Source organism: Folsomia candida, unplaced genomic scaffold (genome assembly GCF_002217175.1).
Source record: "Folsomia candida strain VU population unplaced genomic scaffold, ASM221717v1 Fcan01_Sc032, whole genome shotgun sequence".
Classification (NCBI taxonomy): Eukaryota; Metazoa; Arthropoda; class Collembola; order Entomobryomorpha; family Isotomidae; genus Folsomia; species Folsomia candida.
The window spans coordinates 1,425,426-1,438,906 of NW_019091224.1; the positions used below are offsets into that span (position 1 = coordinate 1,425,426).

Genomic DNA, 13,481 nt, shown 5'->3' on the forward strand with positions numbered 1-13,481 from the left:
TTACAACACGAGTATTTTCTGGTAGATTGTCGACTTCTTAAGGAAATCTAAACCCTGGGCTGAAAATAGCATTCATTTTTCGGAATTTGGGGATTAGGCGACATCGTAAAAAGAAGAAGAGGCTACTTGAGGAAATCTCCGTCCCGATAAAATTGAAACCCTGCACATTTGGCATAAGTAGGAGAAAGCGGGGTTTTCCTTCCTTTCACAACTTTCTCTTTGGCAAGAAGAAGAAAAAACATCTTCAACAGGTTGTCTTTCTCTCGATTTTCTACTGGATTTTCTCTCAACTTTCTCCTGCTTTCACTCAACTTTCTCTTCCTCCTCTTAGCACGGATTATGTACGCTAAGAATTCGTCCGCTTTGCTCCGCTCCAGTCGGTCAAAAGTATAAAAGAAGCAGACGTAGTCGGAGTAATAAGGAACGGCACCTCGCATTGACCGCGCAAGATAATTTGGACGCTGGGGGTAAATTCGAAAAACCGGGACGGGACAAATTATCCGTGCTTAATTTTCAAGTTCAAGAAATTATAAGAGTGCGATCTGATAATTAAAAAGTGATAAAAATACAAAATTTTCATGAAAATTTAAGACAATCCAACTTTTACAATTTTTTTCGTGTTACAAGTTGAATTCTATGTTTGAATGGGACTAAAGTTGGGTGAAAAAAAAATTGAGATAAATAAATCTGAGAGGTTATCCGGCAGGGTATCTAAGTTTTGTACTTGAGCTTCACAAATTGATGCATTGTTCGAACCCATAACGAAATTTCTGTATTTAAATATTGAATTGTTTGGTTGTATTATTTTAGATTTTGGTTGGATAAAAAGAATCGATTGGTTGGAAATTTTGAAGTTGCGAAAATTATTTCTTTTGGTTGGGCACTATAAATTTGACCCTTTCTGTGGGGATATTGTCCCCCAGCTTCCGCGGTCATTGGCCCCTCTCTGTGTCATCCCTTGCTTCAACAGCTTTTCAATTTGTGCATGATTATGCGAGCGAGCGAGCAAGCGAGAAAGAGACGACCTCATTAAAAATAAATGAGATTGGCTTTCTCCACCAGAAGAAGAAGAGGGAAGATTTCGATCTTCTTGGGGAGAAAGCATAGCGGCGAGATGTCCTCATTATTATCATGGATATTTACTTGTTGAACAACTTTCTCTTGATGTGGATAAACCCTTTTTTATCTGAGGGAGAAAAAGTTGTCCCACACAATGGAGCCAGCCCTGTCAGCGTATGGTTGGTTGGTGGAGCTCGGATTTTGGGGAAATTAGTCTCAATCGATGACAAATTTAATCAGGGGGACGTTGAAGAAGGATATGATGGAGGATTAGGCAGGGATATTTGGATCTGAAGAGGAGAAAGCGGGTAGTATAGGGGATAAGTTTTAGACTTTGGAAAATTTCTCTTTTTCGGTTCCACTAAAGTTTATCTTAAGAAATAAGCGATATGGACCCTTCTACATAGGTACCCCACTAATAATCAGGCAGAGTATGCTCTCGGACTTTGTAGAAATTAGTCGTACTCGATGACAAATTTAATTAGGGTGATCTCCAAATGGGCATTTTGAGAGATTTGGATCTGATGGTGGGGAAGACGGGAAGTAAAGTTGGTGAATTTGATATCTTCTGAAATTAATGTTTACTTTTTCTTTTTTGGATGCAAATATCTGTGAAAAGGGAGAAATTGAGGATGGAGTAATTTGCAAAATTTGGTATTAATTTAGTTTGTGATCCGTTGAGATTAATTTGGTAAAAATTGGTGACCATACGCTGGGAGATTATGAGGAGAAAGGTGAGAAAGTGCGGTACATCCGAAAAGGGGTAAATTTGGAAAGTGAAAATTTAATAGCGTTTTCTCCTCTTGGGATGCAAATATCCCTGTCAATGGTGCCCATTGGAAGATCGTGTCTTTCGCAAATTTCAGACTAATTAAGTTTGTCATCGAGCGACACTAATTTGCCCAAAGTCGGAGAGCATACGCTGGGAAGTATCGATTGTGAGGTGTATGAATCGCATATTTTTGAAGAGAAAGTAATGTGGCGGGTAGTTGTCATGACAATCTTATTATCCAACTACGCATAAGGGGACGACTCTTGATCAGTGTTTCGGATAGGAGTAACCACTTGCAAGAAATATCGGGAAGAAAGTGGTTAAGCATTTTGATTTATAAGAAACGCAAGGAGCTTGAAACCACGCTATACTTCATACAGCTAAATGGCATGCATTTCTTGCACCCCGCATTTCTTGCGTGGCTTGCTTCGCAGTGCAAGAAATGGGACAAACCCGCATAAAATGAAACACTTGTTAGAAATAACTGCAAGCACGTGGGTTCTTACATACCTGTTCACTTTCATTCATTTGATTTATTATGATGGTGAGTGATGGTGAATGAAAATGAATTTTCTGTTATTTGAGTGAAAATGATTGAAGGATTCCGTCATTTCAGATGAATGACTGTGAATGAAAGATTTCTCACTCATTTCATTTTTCACCCTATGCTTAATACATGGGGCGAAGTAAGAAATGAAGTCAGATGAAGTGAAGTGAAATGAGTTTGAAAGAAAATGAGTGAGTGTGAATGAAAATCTGCAGTCAGAAATCCGGATGACTGAACTTTGAATGAAAAAAGTTTTTTTGAACAGGTATGTATGGTTTCTTACAGGGGAATATTGTGACCTGCCAGAAATTCACGCGCAAAAAACTAATTTTTCGCTGCTTTGCTTTAAACGGCACGTGGCTAGATAGCGCTTATTTTTTGCACTTTCTCCCAGTTTCTGGCACTTCGCATTACTTGCGTGGCTTGCTTCGCAGTGCAAGAAATGTGGGGAGCCCTGCTGGTGACGACCGCACCTTGTTAGTTCAATTCACCTCCTGTTGCTCACTTTTCATTTCATTTCATTCCTTCTCACTTTCACCCAAGACGACTTTCTTCAAGGAGAAAGTTGTAAATTTGGTTCCCACAAAGAAGGTGAAACCTGATTCAATTTGGGGCAATTTTAGGTGTGCGACGACGTTGCTCCGGTTGGAAATTATTTATTGGGCCGTTTTCTTTTCATATTTAGATGAAGGGGGAAAAGTGAAATTTGGAAGGTGAAGTTTGGAAATGGTAAATTTCATTGGAAAATAATATTTTGTGAATAATTTTTGAATTTTTTTATGAACGAATTTCAGGGAGAATTTTAACCAGTTTTTTGAAAATAATAATTACCTCCTAGTTTAAAAAAACTTGTAGCTGGAAGAAGTTTGAGCCAGTTGAAAAATATGATTTATTAAGAATTAAATAAAAATGAATTAATGTAGAAATTAGTATTTAAGTGAGATTTTAGAAATTCTGAAATTTTATAAAGTACTCAAAATTTCAAGGGATTTTTGATTTTAAGAAAATTAGCAAGGACATTTGAACAAGATATTTTTGCGATAATATTATCCAACTTTTGCCCTATATCTGTACACAAATTTTGATTTAAAAAAATTCGCCTTTGGGGTAAAAATTGATATTCTTTTTTTCAAAATTGGCAAAATTTTTGCAAAATCCTATTCACGAATTAATACATAAAAAGTGTGCAAAAATAGTACTAATCTGCCTTTATTTTATCACCCACAAAATCCAATTCTTCACTTTTCGAGTGAAAGTATAGGATTTTTGCTAACATTGTTCTGGTAATGTGGTAATTTCCATTTTGCTCTTGATGTCTGCTAGAAGGTAAGTGTGTGCATAAGGGGGTGAGGATCACGTCGAGGTGATTTACTTGTTGCGAACTTATTTACGACGTTGGAAGGCGGAATGTGTGCAGGGTGAGAATAACCATAACCATAAAATTACATTGGCAATTTACAACCCACATAAAATAAAGTAAAGCTTTCACTCCCACTAAAATCCGGCACTCTCGACTCGAAAGGCACGATCCCGGATCTCTCTTTCGTCCAATGACACCTTTATGGAGGAGAAAGATATCACTTAAAGGCAAGACGGGAAAAATGTCTCAATTTGCTGGGCGAAGAAGTAAGAGACGAAATTTGGATGGCAGATTCGTAGACAAATTGCTATTTTTGGTTATTTCTAAATTAATTTTGTGGAATACTTTCACCTTTGAAAATGGAATGATAATTTGACATTTTGTTTTTAATAAAATGGAATTCGGTTCGTAATTCGTAGAAAAATTGCTATTTTATGTATTTCTAAATTAGTTTTATAGAATACCTGCACACTAAAAATAAAAATTTGTCGAATCAACACCGCGCGCCGGTGTCAATATATGACTTAACCGCCTTGGTTACAATGTTGAATCCGAGTTATGATGATTTTGATACCGGTCGTTATAATGTTATGACCGACCGGAAAAATTTCAATACTACTCGGAATTACAATTGTAACCAAGGTGGTTAAGTCATATATTGACACCGTTTTGTTTTGAGTGTGCAGTTTTGAAAATTGAATGATAATTTCGCATTTTTTATAAATAAAATGGATCCCAGAGTAATCCTTGGTACATATAATTAATAAAGTTTGTTAGAGAAAATAACTAACTTTTTTGCAACAATTGGAAAATGGAAAGATTTTGATTTGTTTTTGGACCAGCGTGTATCACAAAAAATCCAAATTTGTAAACCCCTGGAACTAAAAAAGGTGAAATTTCACTGATAATTCAAAGGAAAAATACTCAAATTAATTTTATGGAATGCTTTAAATTCTGAAGATTTTAATTAATGACAATTTTATAATTGAGATTTTTGCGTCCTTATAATTAGTAAAGTTTATTAGAAAATGTTGCCAGTTTTTTGTATAGTTGCAAATAAAATGACTGTCTCAAAATAGAAAAAGATGTTTTGTAAATACTTTTATGCAATTTGTTTTTTGTTACGGAGTGCATTTTAGAAATTAAAAAGTCTAAATTTGTAAACCCTTCTGGCAAAAACAGGCGAAATTCTACTCATAATTTAGAGAAAAAAGACTAAATTAAATTTATGAAATCCTTGGAATTCTCAGGATTTTAAATAAAATGGGTGTCTAAAAATATAAATACATTGGTTTTTATGTTTTTTATGTAATTTGTTTTTGCAGTTTTTTTCAGGAATAAAAAAGTCAAAATTTCTGAAACCCCTTGAACTAAGAACAATCTCACAATTTCCTGTTCTCAAGAATTAATTTCTTGCAGAAGAATCCTTGACTTGCACACATTTTATTATTCTTCGGTTTCGTAAAGAATGGGTGGAAAATTTAGGAAAGTGTGTAAAGTTTCGATTTTTCGGAAATGCTCATTTTTTAAAATTCTCTCTACTCTGTGAGGAGTCTGCCAGCGAAGGCTTATTTTTCCTAATCCAGGTCAGGGTTACCTCTCTGAGCCCCACTTTGCTTTATTACCAACCCGACAAACATTACCCGGTTCGGTTTTTGTGTCGACGGGTGAAAGTTTGCTATCCGGACTAGGAAAAGCGTCGATTGGACTAAAAATCCTAAATTTAGCTTGATTTTTTTCAAATATTTGTACGCTCTCAATAATTTTTTGACAAAATTGTTACCGCCGGAGATACTATACAACTCTACCCCGTGGTAACACTATAGTAACAAATTGCCTTCTGAGGGTAAGAAATTGGCTCCGGAATCGGTAATATTTTTATTACCTGAGCGTTGATATTGGGGGCTGCGCAGGATTTAGCCTTTGTCTATATGCTACCCTTCGGTGATAAATTATTACCTGAGCGGTAGAATTGCATAGTACCTCTGCCGGTAACAATATCGTCAAAAAATTATTGATCAGATATAATCTTACATTTTCTATTTTTTCAAATCTTAAGTTTTAATTCGATTTGTTTTTAAAATCCTAAATTTTACTAAATCTGTTTTTGGAACTTTAAATTTTCTACGATCTATTCAAATCTTATATTTCACTCATTTTTTTAAGTCTAAAATTTTTCAGTATTGGTTTTCAACTCATAAATTTTATTTATCAAATCTTAAATTTTCCATAATTTATTTAAAAGCATACATTTTACCTGTTTTCTTTTTTCAAACCCAAAATTTTACTTATTTCTTCAAGTCTAAAATTTTTCCTAATTTATTCTTTCCTTCTGAAAATCTTAAATTTTCCAATTTTTTTTTTCAAATGGTAAATTATTATTTTAAAATCTTATTTTTTTATAATCCCCCAAAATTTCCAGTACTCTCCCGAATCTCGTCGTGTTTCTCGGGTTCGGTTTCACTCTCACTCTGAGTAATAAGGCTTGTATGTACTTAGCCCCCGTCCGGTTTAAAAAAAGAGGGGCCTCCTCTCCCCTGCTTTCTGTTGGTGCATGGTGCGGACATTGAGAAATGCACATCATCTTGCCACCTTCATTTATATCCGTCACAAAACACGGGATCAATCTGCCTGTCTCGCTCACCCGCTTTCTCCATGTGCGTCACTGCATTTTCAGTGGGGAGAAAGTGGAGAAAGTGGAGGAAGGAAATGCGGAGAAAGTGGAGAAGTTTTGCTTACGAGTTTGAGAAGGGACCAGGTAACCTTCCCTTTCCGGCTTTGGTTCGAATCCGAGTCAAATATCGTCGGGATGGGGGACGGAGACTCGATCGGCGTCCCTGCAAAAAAATAAAATAGTTTATAAATTTGTAGTCGATTTTTAAAATAGTTTGTAAAGATTTTTTAAGATGAAATTACTCTGTGATAGATTTTTTGTAACATAGTTTTGACGTGAGTATGCCTAAATAAATAAAATCAGGTTTGTTTGTGCAGAATAATCTGAAAAATTGTGATCTTCAGATATTTATTAAATAAATACAGAATGTAAACATTTTGAGAATTTAAAAGAAGAAAGTTGACATTAAAATGATAGGATTTTGGTAAAATAAGTTTGGAAACTTGTTTAATAAATTATTACGGTACAATATTTTTAACGCCAAAAATGAAAACAAAACAAATATTTTATTGTGAAATATAGTAAAAATGGGAAAGTATCTTGAAGTATTTTATGATGTCTAAATTAAATAAATATGCAGAAAAAGGGACATTTTGCTTATCTAGAGAGAGAGAGAGAGAACGTTGGGATTAAAATCTGTACGTTTTCATTTCCAAATTTGATAAAACTCTGTACGCCATAAATTTCTATGCAAAATAATAAAAATTTTGACGCCAAAGCAAAAAATGCACATTTTATCCTGAGTAGAATAGCTTCAAAATGATAAAAATATAGGGAAAAGGTGCCCTCAAAAATTTATTAATTTAGAAATAAGGACAGAAATGTGATCATTTTGTGAAAGATAGAAAGTTAGGTTTAGATTTTTCTTGCTAAATTTTGGAAGAAATACATATGTGCAAAAATTTTTGACTTGAGTGCGCCCAAAACAAGCAAAAAAGGGGCATTTATTTGTGAAGAATGATGAAAATATGGGGACAAAAAAGTATCCTCAAGTATTTATTGATTTCTAAATAAATACAGAGAGAAGCGTGGACATTTTGCTTATCGGGAGGGAGGGAGAAAGTTGACATGAAAATCTTTGGATGGATTGAGCAGGCCGGTTGGTCGGAGTGAAATTCAATTTCACAGCGGAATCCGTCCTTTTGATCAACCACCCAGCAGACCAACTTTCTCTCTCCACTGCTAAATATACACTTGCACTTTCACAAATGGGAGGAAAAACCGTGTTCAACCCGGATATTTTTTCGAGAAGTTCAGTATCAACCTTTTAGAAACAATATTGACAATGGAACCTTTTTTCAAGCTATACTGACCGGGATTGTGTAACGAGTTATGTCAAAAAATCGACCCAAAAATTAGGAATCACGTGGCGATTATTATTCCGTTAAATAGGTCATTTAAAGAAAGATTTTGGTAGAAAAGTTCAATTTTTTACTAAATTTTCTCTCCCCTTTTTCCTCAGCTAGGTGGAAACTAAGGCGTTCGTGACTACTTTGCTGGCAATATTTTTCTTCAAAGGGGCCATTCAACGGATTGATAAGCGCCATGTGATTCCTCATTTTTGGCTCGATTTTTTGATATGGCTCGTTATATAATCCCGGTGTAGGTAGAAAATAGGTTCCTCTGTTAGTGTTGCACTTACTCGAAAAATTCAGCAACCTGTAGGCGCCACAATTAGGCGAAAACGTTCGGTCTTTGAGTGGAATAGTTAAGCGTTTTCGCTAACTTGTAGGGCGCAGAACTTGCTGAATTTTGAGAATCTGTACAAGTATTGCACTAAATGATGTTTTTAAGAATTACTCTTTCAAATTAGAATGGTTGAAAAAAATCTGGGTTGAACATGGTTTACGCTCCTCTCATTGCGAGTTCACAACTTTTGGGACGCCCGGAGACGAAAATATTTTTGTTTGGGATCAATTTCACCTCTTTTTTTAACAAGTTGCAGAATCGGATTTGGACTGATTTAGATTTAATGATTTCTCGAGTTATTAAAAGTACGAGAACTTTGTTGGTTGAGCAAAAAATAAGTACGAAAACTTGGATAGGTAAAATTTAGATTAATTGGAAACACGACAAAAATAACGATTTCTTTCTATTGTCGTCTATTCGTTAAAAAAGTGCGGATAAATTAAATCTGACAGGTTATAGACTTTTATTTTTCTTTTTATGGAAGAATTAGTTGCCAAAAATTTGCAAAGGTCAAATTTGTTACCATAATTGGTAACAAAAAATTTAATTGGTTCATATTTATTTTTATTTATTTATTTGGATTATTTATTTGATTTATTTTTATTTATTTATTTGAATTTGAAAATTATCTCCGAGTTTTTCAAGAAATTGAATTTTCTCATAGAAATTTTCCCAGAATTGTATTATGTATTGAAATTAAAAATCGACTTAAATAAATTATTAGACTGCTCCGCAAAAATAAATTGTAGGTAAAAATTCAATTCGCAATTTTGATTTTGGCATTTGCATGTGATACTTTGTCTTCCGCAAAAACTGTCCCCGTTCCGCATTACATAACATGAGCACACTTGTCACGTCATAAAATAATGTTGTAAAGGTTATTATGCAACCGGGGAGAAATCTCGGAAATGTACCTGCACCCTAAATAACCCGGGAGACGAAAGAGTCACCCGCGGAGGTGCTAGAAATATTCTCATATTTTTGGGTCATGATCAGAGAGCGGATAGGTATTTATTTCCAACTTTTTGATTTGAGGACGATCAAATTTTGTGGGTGCGTCGCCTAACTGGCATAGAGTACAAAAATTTCAAAATATTTTTACATATTTTTACAAATTTCTATAGGTTTTGAGATATATGCAAATATTTGTCTATTATGGAAACTCTTTTTGCGATATTTAACAAAATGCATATGTATTTTTTAAATATTTTAACGAACGTTTTTTAGCTCAAAGGAATTGGATAATGGAAAATTAAGACAATTAGTGTACTAAAAAATGCTAATTTTGCTAAAACTCTTATTTTTCCGAACATATTTATTTCGTACATATATATATATTTAGCTTATTATCGTAAGTATTGAATCCATTTTTCGCAAATGAATACATATCCGCCTTCTGATCCTTATTAAAAAACGAGGATTAATAAGAGTCCCTCCGCGGGTGGGGTTTATTTTTGCGTGCCAATTATTAAGAGTGTACTTATGCATTGAAAAGTGGAATGAGGGAGGGAGAGAGTCAAGTGCGCGGAATGGATTGGATTTGGCGCCGCGGCGTAATCGAATTTTCTTCTCCGTCCAGCCGATCGAATTGTTCATTTCATTTCATTTCATAACGTAATTAAATTCCAGGAGCATATTTCTGACGGCCATCGAGAAGCGAGACTGCATTAGCGAACGGAGAGGAGAAAGAGAGGCGGAGGGAGAACATGACATAACATAAATTTCGGAATTTCTCAATATCTGTCATCTCACCGCACAGGTCGGCATAAATCAAAGCTAAACCATTTCCCAGGAATGTATACGTATGTACCTTGGATTTACATATGTACCACGTGGTTTATTTTGGGTATGGGTTTTTTTGCAGTGATTTTTTATTTGCGGTGATTTCGTTTTGGGATGGAATCAAATTATTATTTGGTATGAATGACCTAGTGTAATCGATCATGTTGCATATTTGGTAGAGTTAATTCAGTGTGAGTTGCTGTACATATGTGCAAAAAACGGGGAGGATTTGTACAGTAAAATTTGCATATGCATTTCAAGGAATTTGCAAGGAATTTGTCGGTTTCTCATTAATGATTTTTTACATTGTCAACTGTTTCTTTTATATATTTGCACGTGCAAACAAAAAATGCCAGAATTAGAACTAGTAAAATTTGCAAGGGAAGTGTAGCTTTTTCTTTAATTACATGATTGTTTTGCACTAATTATTGTGTATCAAAATATACTTATTCAGTATGAGCGACGTAATGTAATTAATCGGGTTGCATATTTTGTAGGGTTAATTCAATGGAGAATTGTTACGTGCAAAAAAATGCAAAAAAATTGCACAAGTAAAATCTACAAGTAGCTTTCCCCTCAAGTGGAGGCGGGACCTTTGAGTGGTTCGTTCGTTACCAGCCCGGTGACGATTAAATTATGTAGATAATTTCGTGAACTTTCTCTTTAGTCAGGTGCCCTTTCTGATTCGTGCGAAACCTTTTGCAACATCTATTTTTGCCATTGTCGCAAATCCGATTCGCAAATCGTATGTTTTATCATTTTACGCTGTTAAAAGTAAAGAAACGATTGTAGCAGGTCGTCACCAAGCCGGTGATAATTTTGGTAACGAATTATATCGGTAATTTCATGAACTTTCTCTCTATTCAGATGCGCTCTGTGAGTCGTGCAAAATCTATTTTTGCCATTGTCGCAAATCTGATTCGCAAATCGGATTCTTTAACGTGATCCCAATTTCTGGGAATAAAAAGGAATGACCTTTTCTTTCTGGGAAAGTTTGCCCATTTGTGTAAATTGGGGAAGATTATTTGGAAATCAAATTGTCTGAGTTTCCGAAACATTTTTTTTTTGATGTTCCAAGTTTGATACGCAATGTGGCAGAAAGTCGTAAATTCGCAAAACTCTTGGTCCCCACGGAACATTCAGAAGTTTGGGAAGCAATTGAATTCGAAGTATAAATACGATGTATTTTTGGAAAGTGCGAATTTTTTGGAGATGGCAAATTATGTTGGAATGCAATTTTTAAACGAAATTGGGAAATTTGTAATTCATTAAGATACATGAATTTTTGGGAACTGGGGGAATTTGCGAGTTTGCAAATTATATTGCAAGGTCTAACTGAAATTGCGAAATATCTAATTCGGGGTGTTCATTACGATGTATTTTTGGATCTTGTGAATTGTTTTGGACGTTTGCAAATTAATTTGCAAGATTTTAAATTAGGTGGGGAAACTTCTAGTTCGGGGTATTCACCACGATATATTTGTTGAAAGTTCGATTAATTTGGGAGAATTTGCGAATAATTTTGCAAACCAATTTTTAGGTGAAATTGCGAAATTGCTTACCCAGGAGGGATTTGCGTTGGCTGAGGACTTTTCCGTAGACGAGGAGGTCGCCGGGACAGATTTGCATGGGTGGAATCACCACGATCGAACTCCGCCGGTTTCGCGGACTCGTGCTCAAATCGTCGCTGCTGCAGCGCCTACAAAAAAATTATTTATTTTGATTTTTAAATTTTCACAAAATTGCTAAATAAATTTAAAAATTCTATAAAAAGATATAAATTAGATATGCATGCTTATCAATAAATTCTAAACCTTTTATAAAATCTATAAAATAGAAAAATCCATGCAAACTAGCATATTTTAGCAATAAAAGAATATTTTTCTACTAAAGTAAAGTCTCTCATTACTCCAAAAATTAAAAAAAATCCAGAAAAATTTGTAAAATGAAAAGAAAGGTTCAAAAACACTTAAAATTAACAAATTCATTCCAAACTATTATTACATTTTAATAACAATTTTCTCAAAATACTACCCATCAAAATGTTAGTGTCTTATTAGTTCAAAAATTTCAAAAAATCTTAATTCAAAATGAACACTTAAAACTCAAAAAGTCAGTTAATTTTCCCGCCAAAAATATTATTCGAAAGATAATTCTCCCCTTACCCCCAACTCTTGCCATCCTTGCCATCCCCATCTCCATCATAGTCGTGGTCCGGGATAAGTTTGGGCGGGACGAGGGCGGGTCTTCGGGTGAGTGCGGAGGCGGGCGGGCCCACGAGGGGGAGCTCCTCCACGCACGAGGACGACACGATCGACCCCCCGCGCGAGGAGGGGACCGTATTCCCCCCGCAACTCGTCCCCGCTGCGCCAATGCCGCCGCCGCCGAGGGAGGACGCGGCCGACACGCCGGACAACCTGTGGGGACAGGGGAGCCCGCTGGCCCCCGCCAACATGTGGTGATGGTGGCTGCCCGGGCTTAGGAGCAGGTTCTGAGACATGGAGGGGGACAACTCCAAGCTGCCGAAGGGTGGTTGGGCCCCCTGAAAGTAAAAAAAACGAACAAAAATCCGTCAGTTTGCACGTTATGAATTAGTAGAATGTGGACTAAATTTCGTGCTTCTTAAGGTCCACTTGTAGGCGGGTTTTGAATTTAAATTTTTGTGTCTCAACTTTCCCTTCTTCCTTATATTCAAGTAGCGATTTTGACACCTGTTCATCTCGATTTTGATTTATATTTTTCATTCGATTTTGACACCTGTGTTTCTTTAAAATTGAAGATTAAAAAAATCAAAATTTTACCCTCCTAACTTTATGGCTAACATACAAATTAACGGTTTTTGTGTAAAATCTTCATAAAATCACGTTCAGTTCATGACTTTTGACTGATTTTTCGAAAGGTATTCTTAATAATTACGCAAAATAGGGGATTATTTATAGTGCGTCAGCAAGGTACATCAGTTATTATTAGTATAATATTTTATTTGTCTGTGCCATTTTCCACGACACAATATTGCCAATTCTGGCCCCATTTTATTATTTTATACATATATCGTTACAAATAGAAGAGGAGTCAGACTAAGTAGATAGACCTTGATGGGACTTAATCGGCCCAGAATTTTGACATGTAGCTCATTTTGGATCCTATTGAGCAAAAGAAGAGGAGGAGGAGGATAACAATGGGACTTGTGTCGAAAACCTTTTAGGGGCTTCGTCATCCCTCTTTCCGGACCAACAAAATATGTATCGACCAACTTTCTCTCGTACTTTCTCCTTCGTAGAAGAAGCCATCCATCCCACCAGGAGAAATAGGTTTCCGTCCTGCCACTTATTAAAAAACGGGGGACGGATATGTATCCATTTAAGGTTAAAAATGGGTGGAATGTTTGCGAAAACGACAAATATTTACGAAATTATGCACAAAAAATGAAAATTTTCGCGAATTTTTTTCTTTTGAATGTTTATAATGATTCTGTGAATTTTTTGTGGTTTTGACGAAAAAAAGTTCGGGTTTCATATTGTTGAAATATTTAGAAAATATGTACATATTTTTAAATAAATATGAAAAGAATAACAAAAAATAGCAGTGGCAATAGCAT

General features: G+C 35.3%; 1 protein-coding gene across 1 annotated transcript in view; it reads right to left on the reverse strand.

Moving 5' to 3' along the window:
- The window catches only part of LOC110860427, a 75,671-nt gene that overhangs the window by 11,532 nt on the left and 50,658 nt on the right, over positions 1-13,481 (reverse strand). Inside the window, exons 6-8 of the mRNA XM_035860384.1 lie at positions 12,049-12,425; positions 11,446-11,582; positions 6,478-6,575 (exon numbers count right to left, since the gene is read on the reverse strand). Coding sequence (XP_035716277.1) covers positions 6,478-6,575; positions 11,446-11,582; positions 12,049-12,383 — 570 coding nt within the window. The 5' untranslated portion in view covers positions 12,384-12,425. The remainder of the gene's footprint in view (positions 1-6,477; positions 6,576-11,445; positions 11,583-12,048; positions 12,426-13,481) is intronic.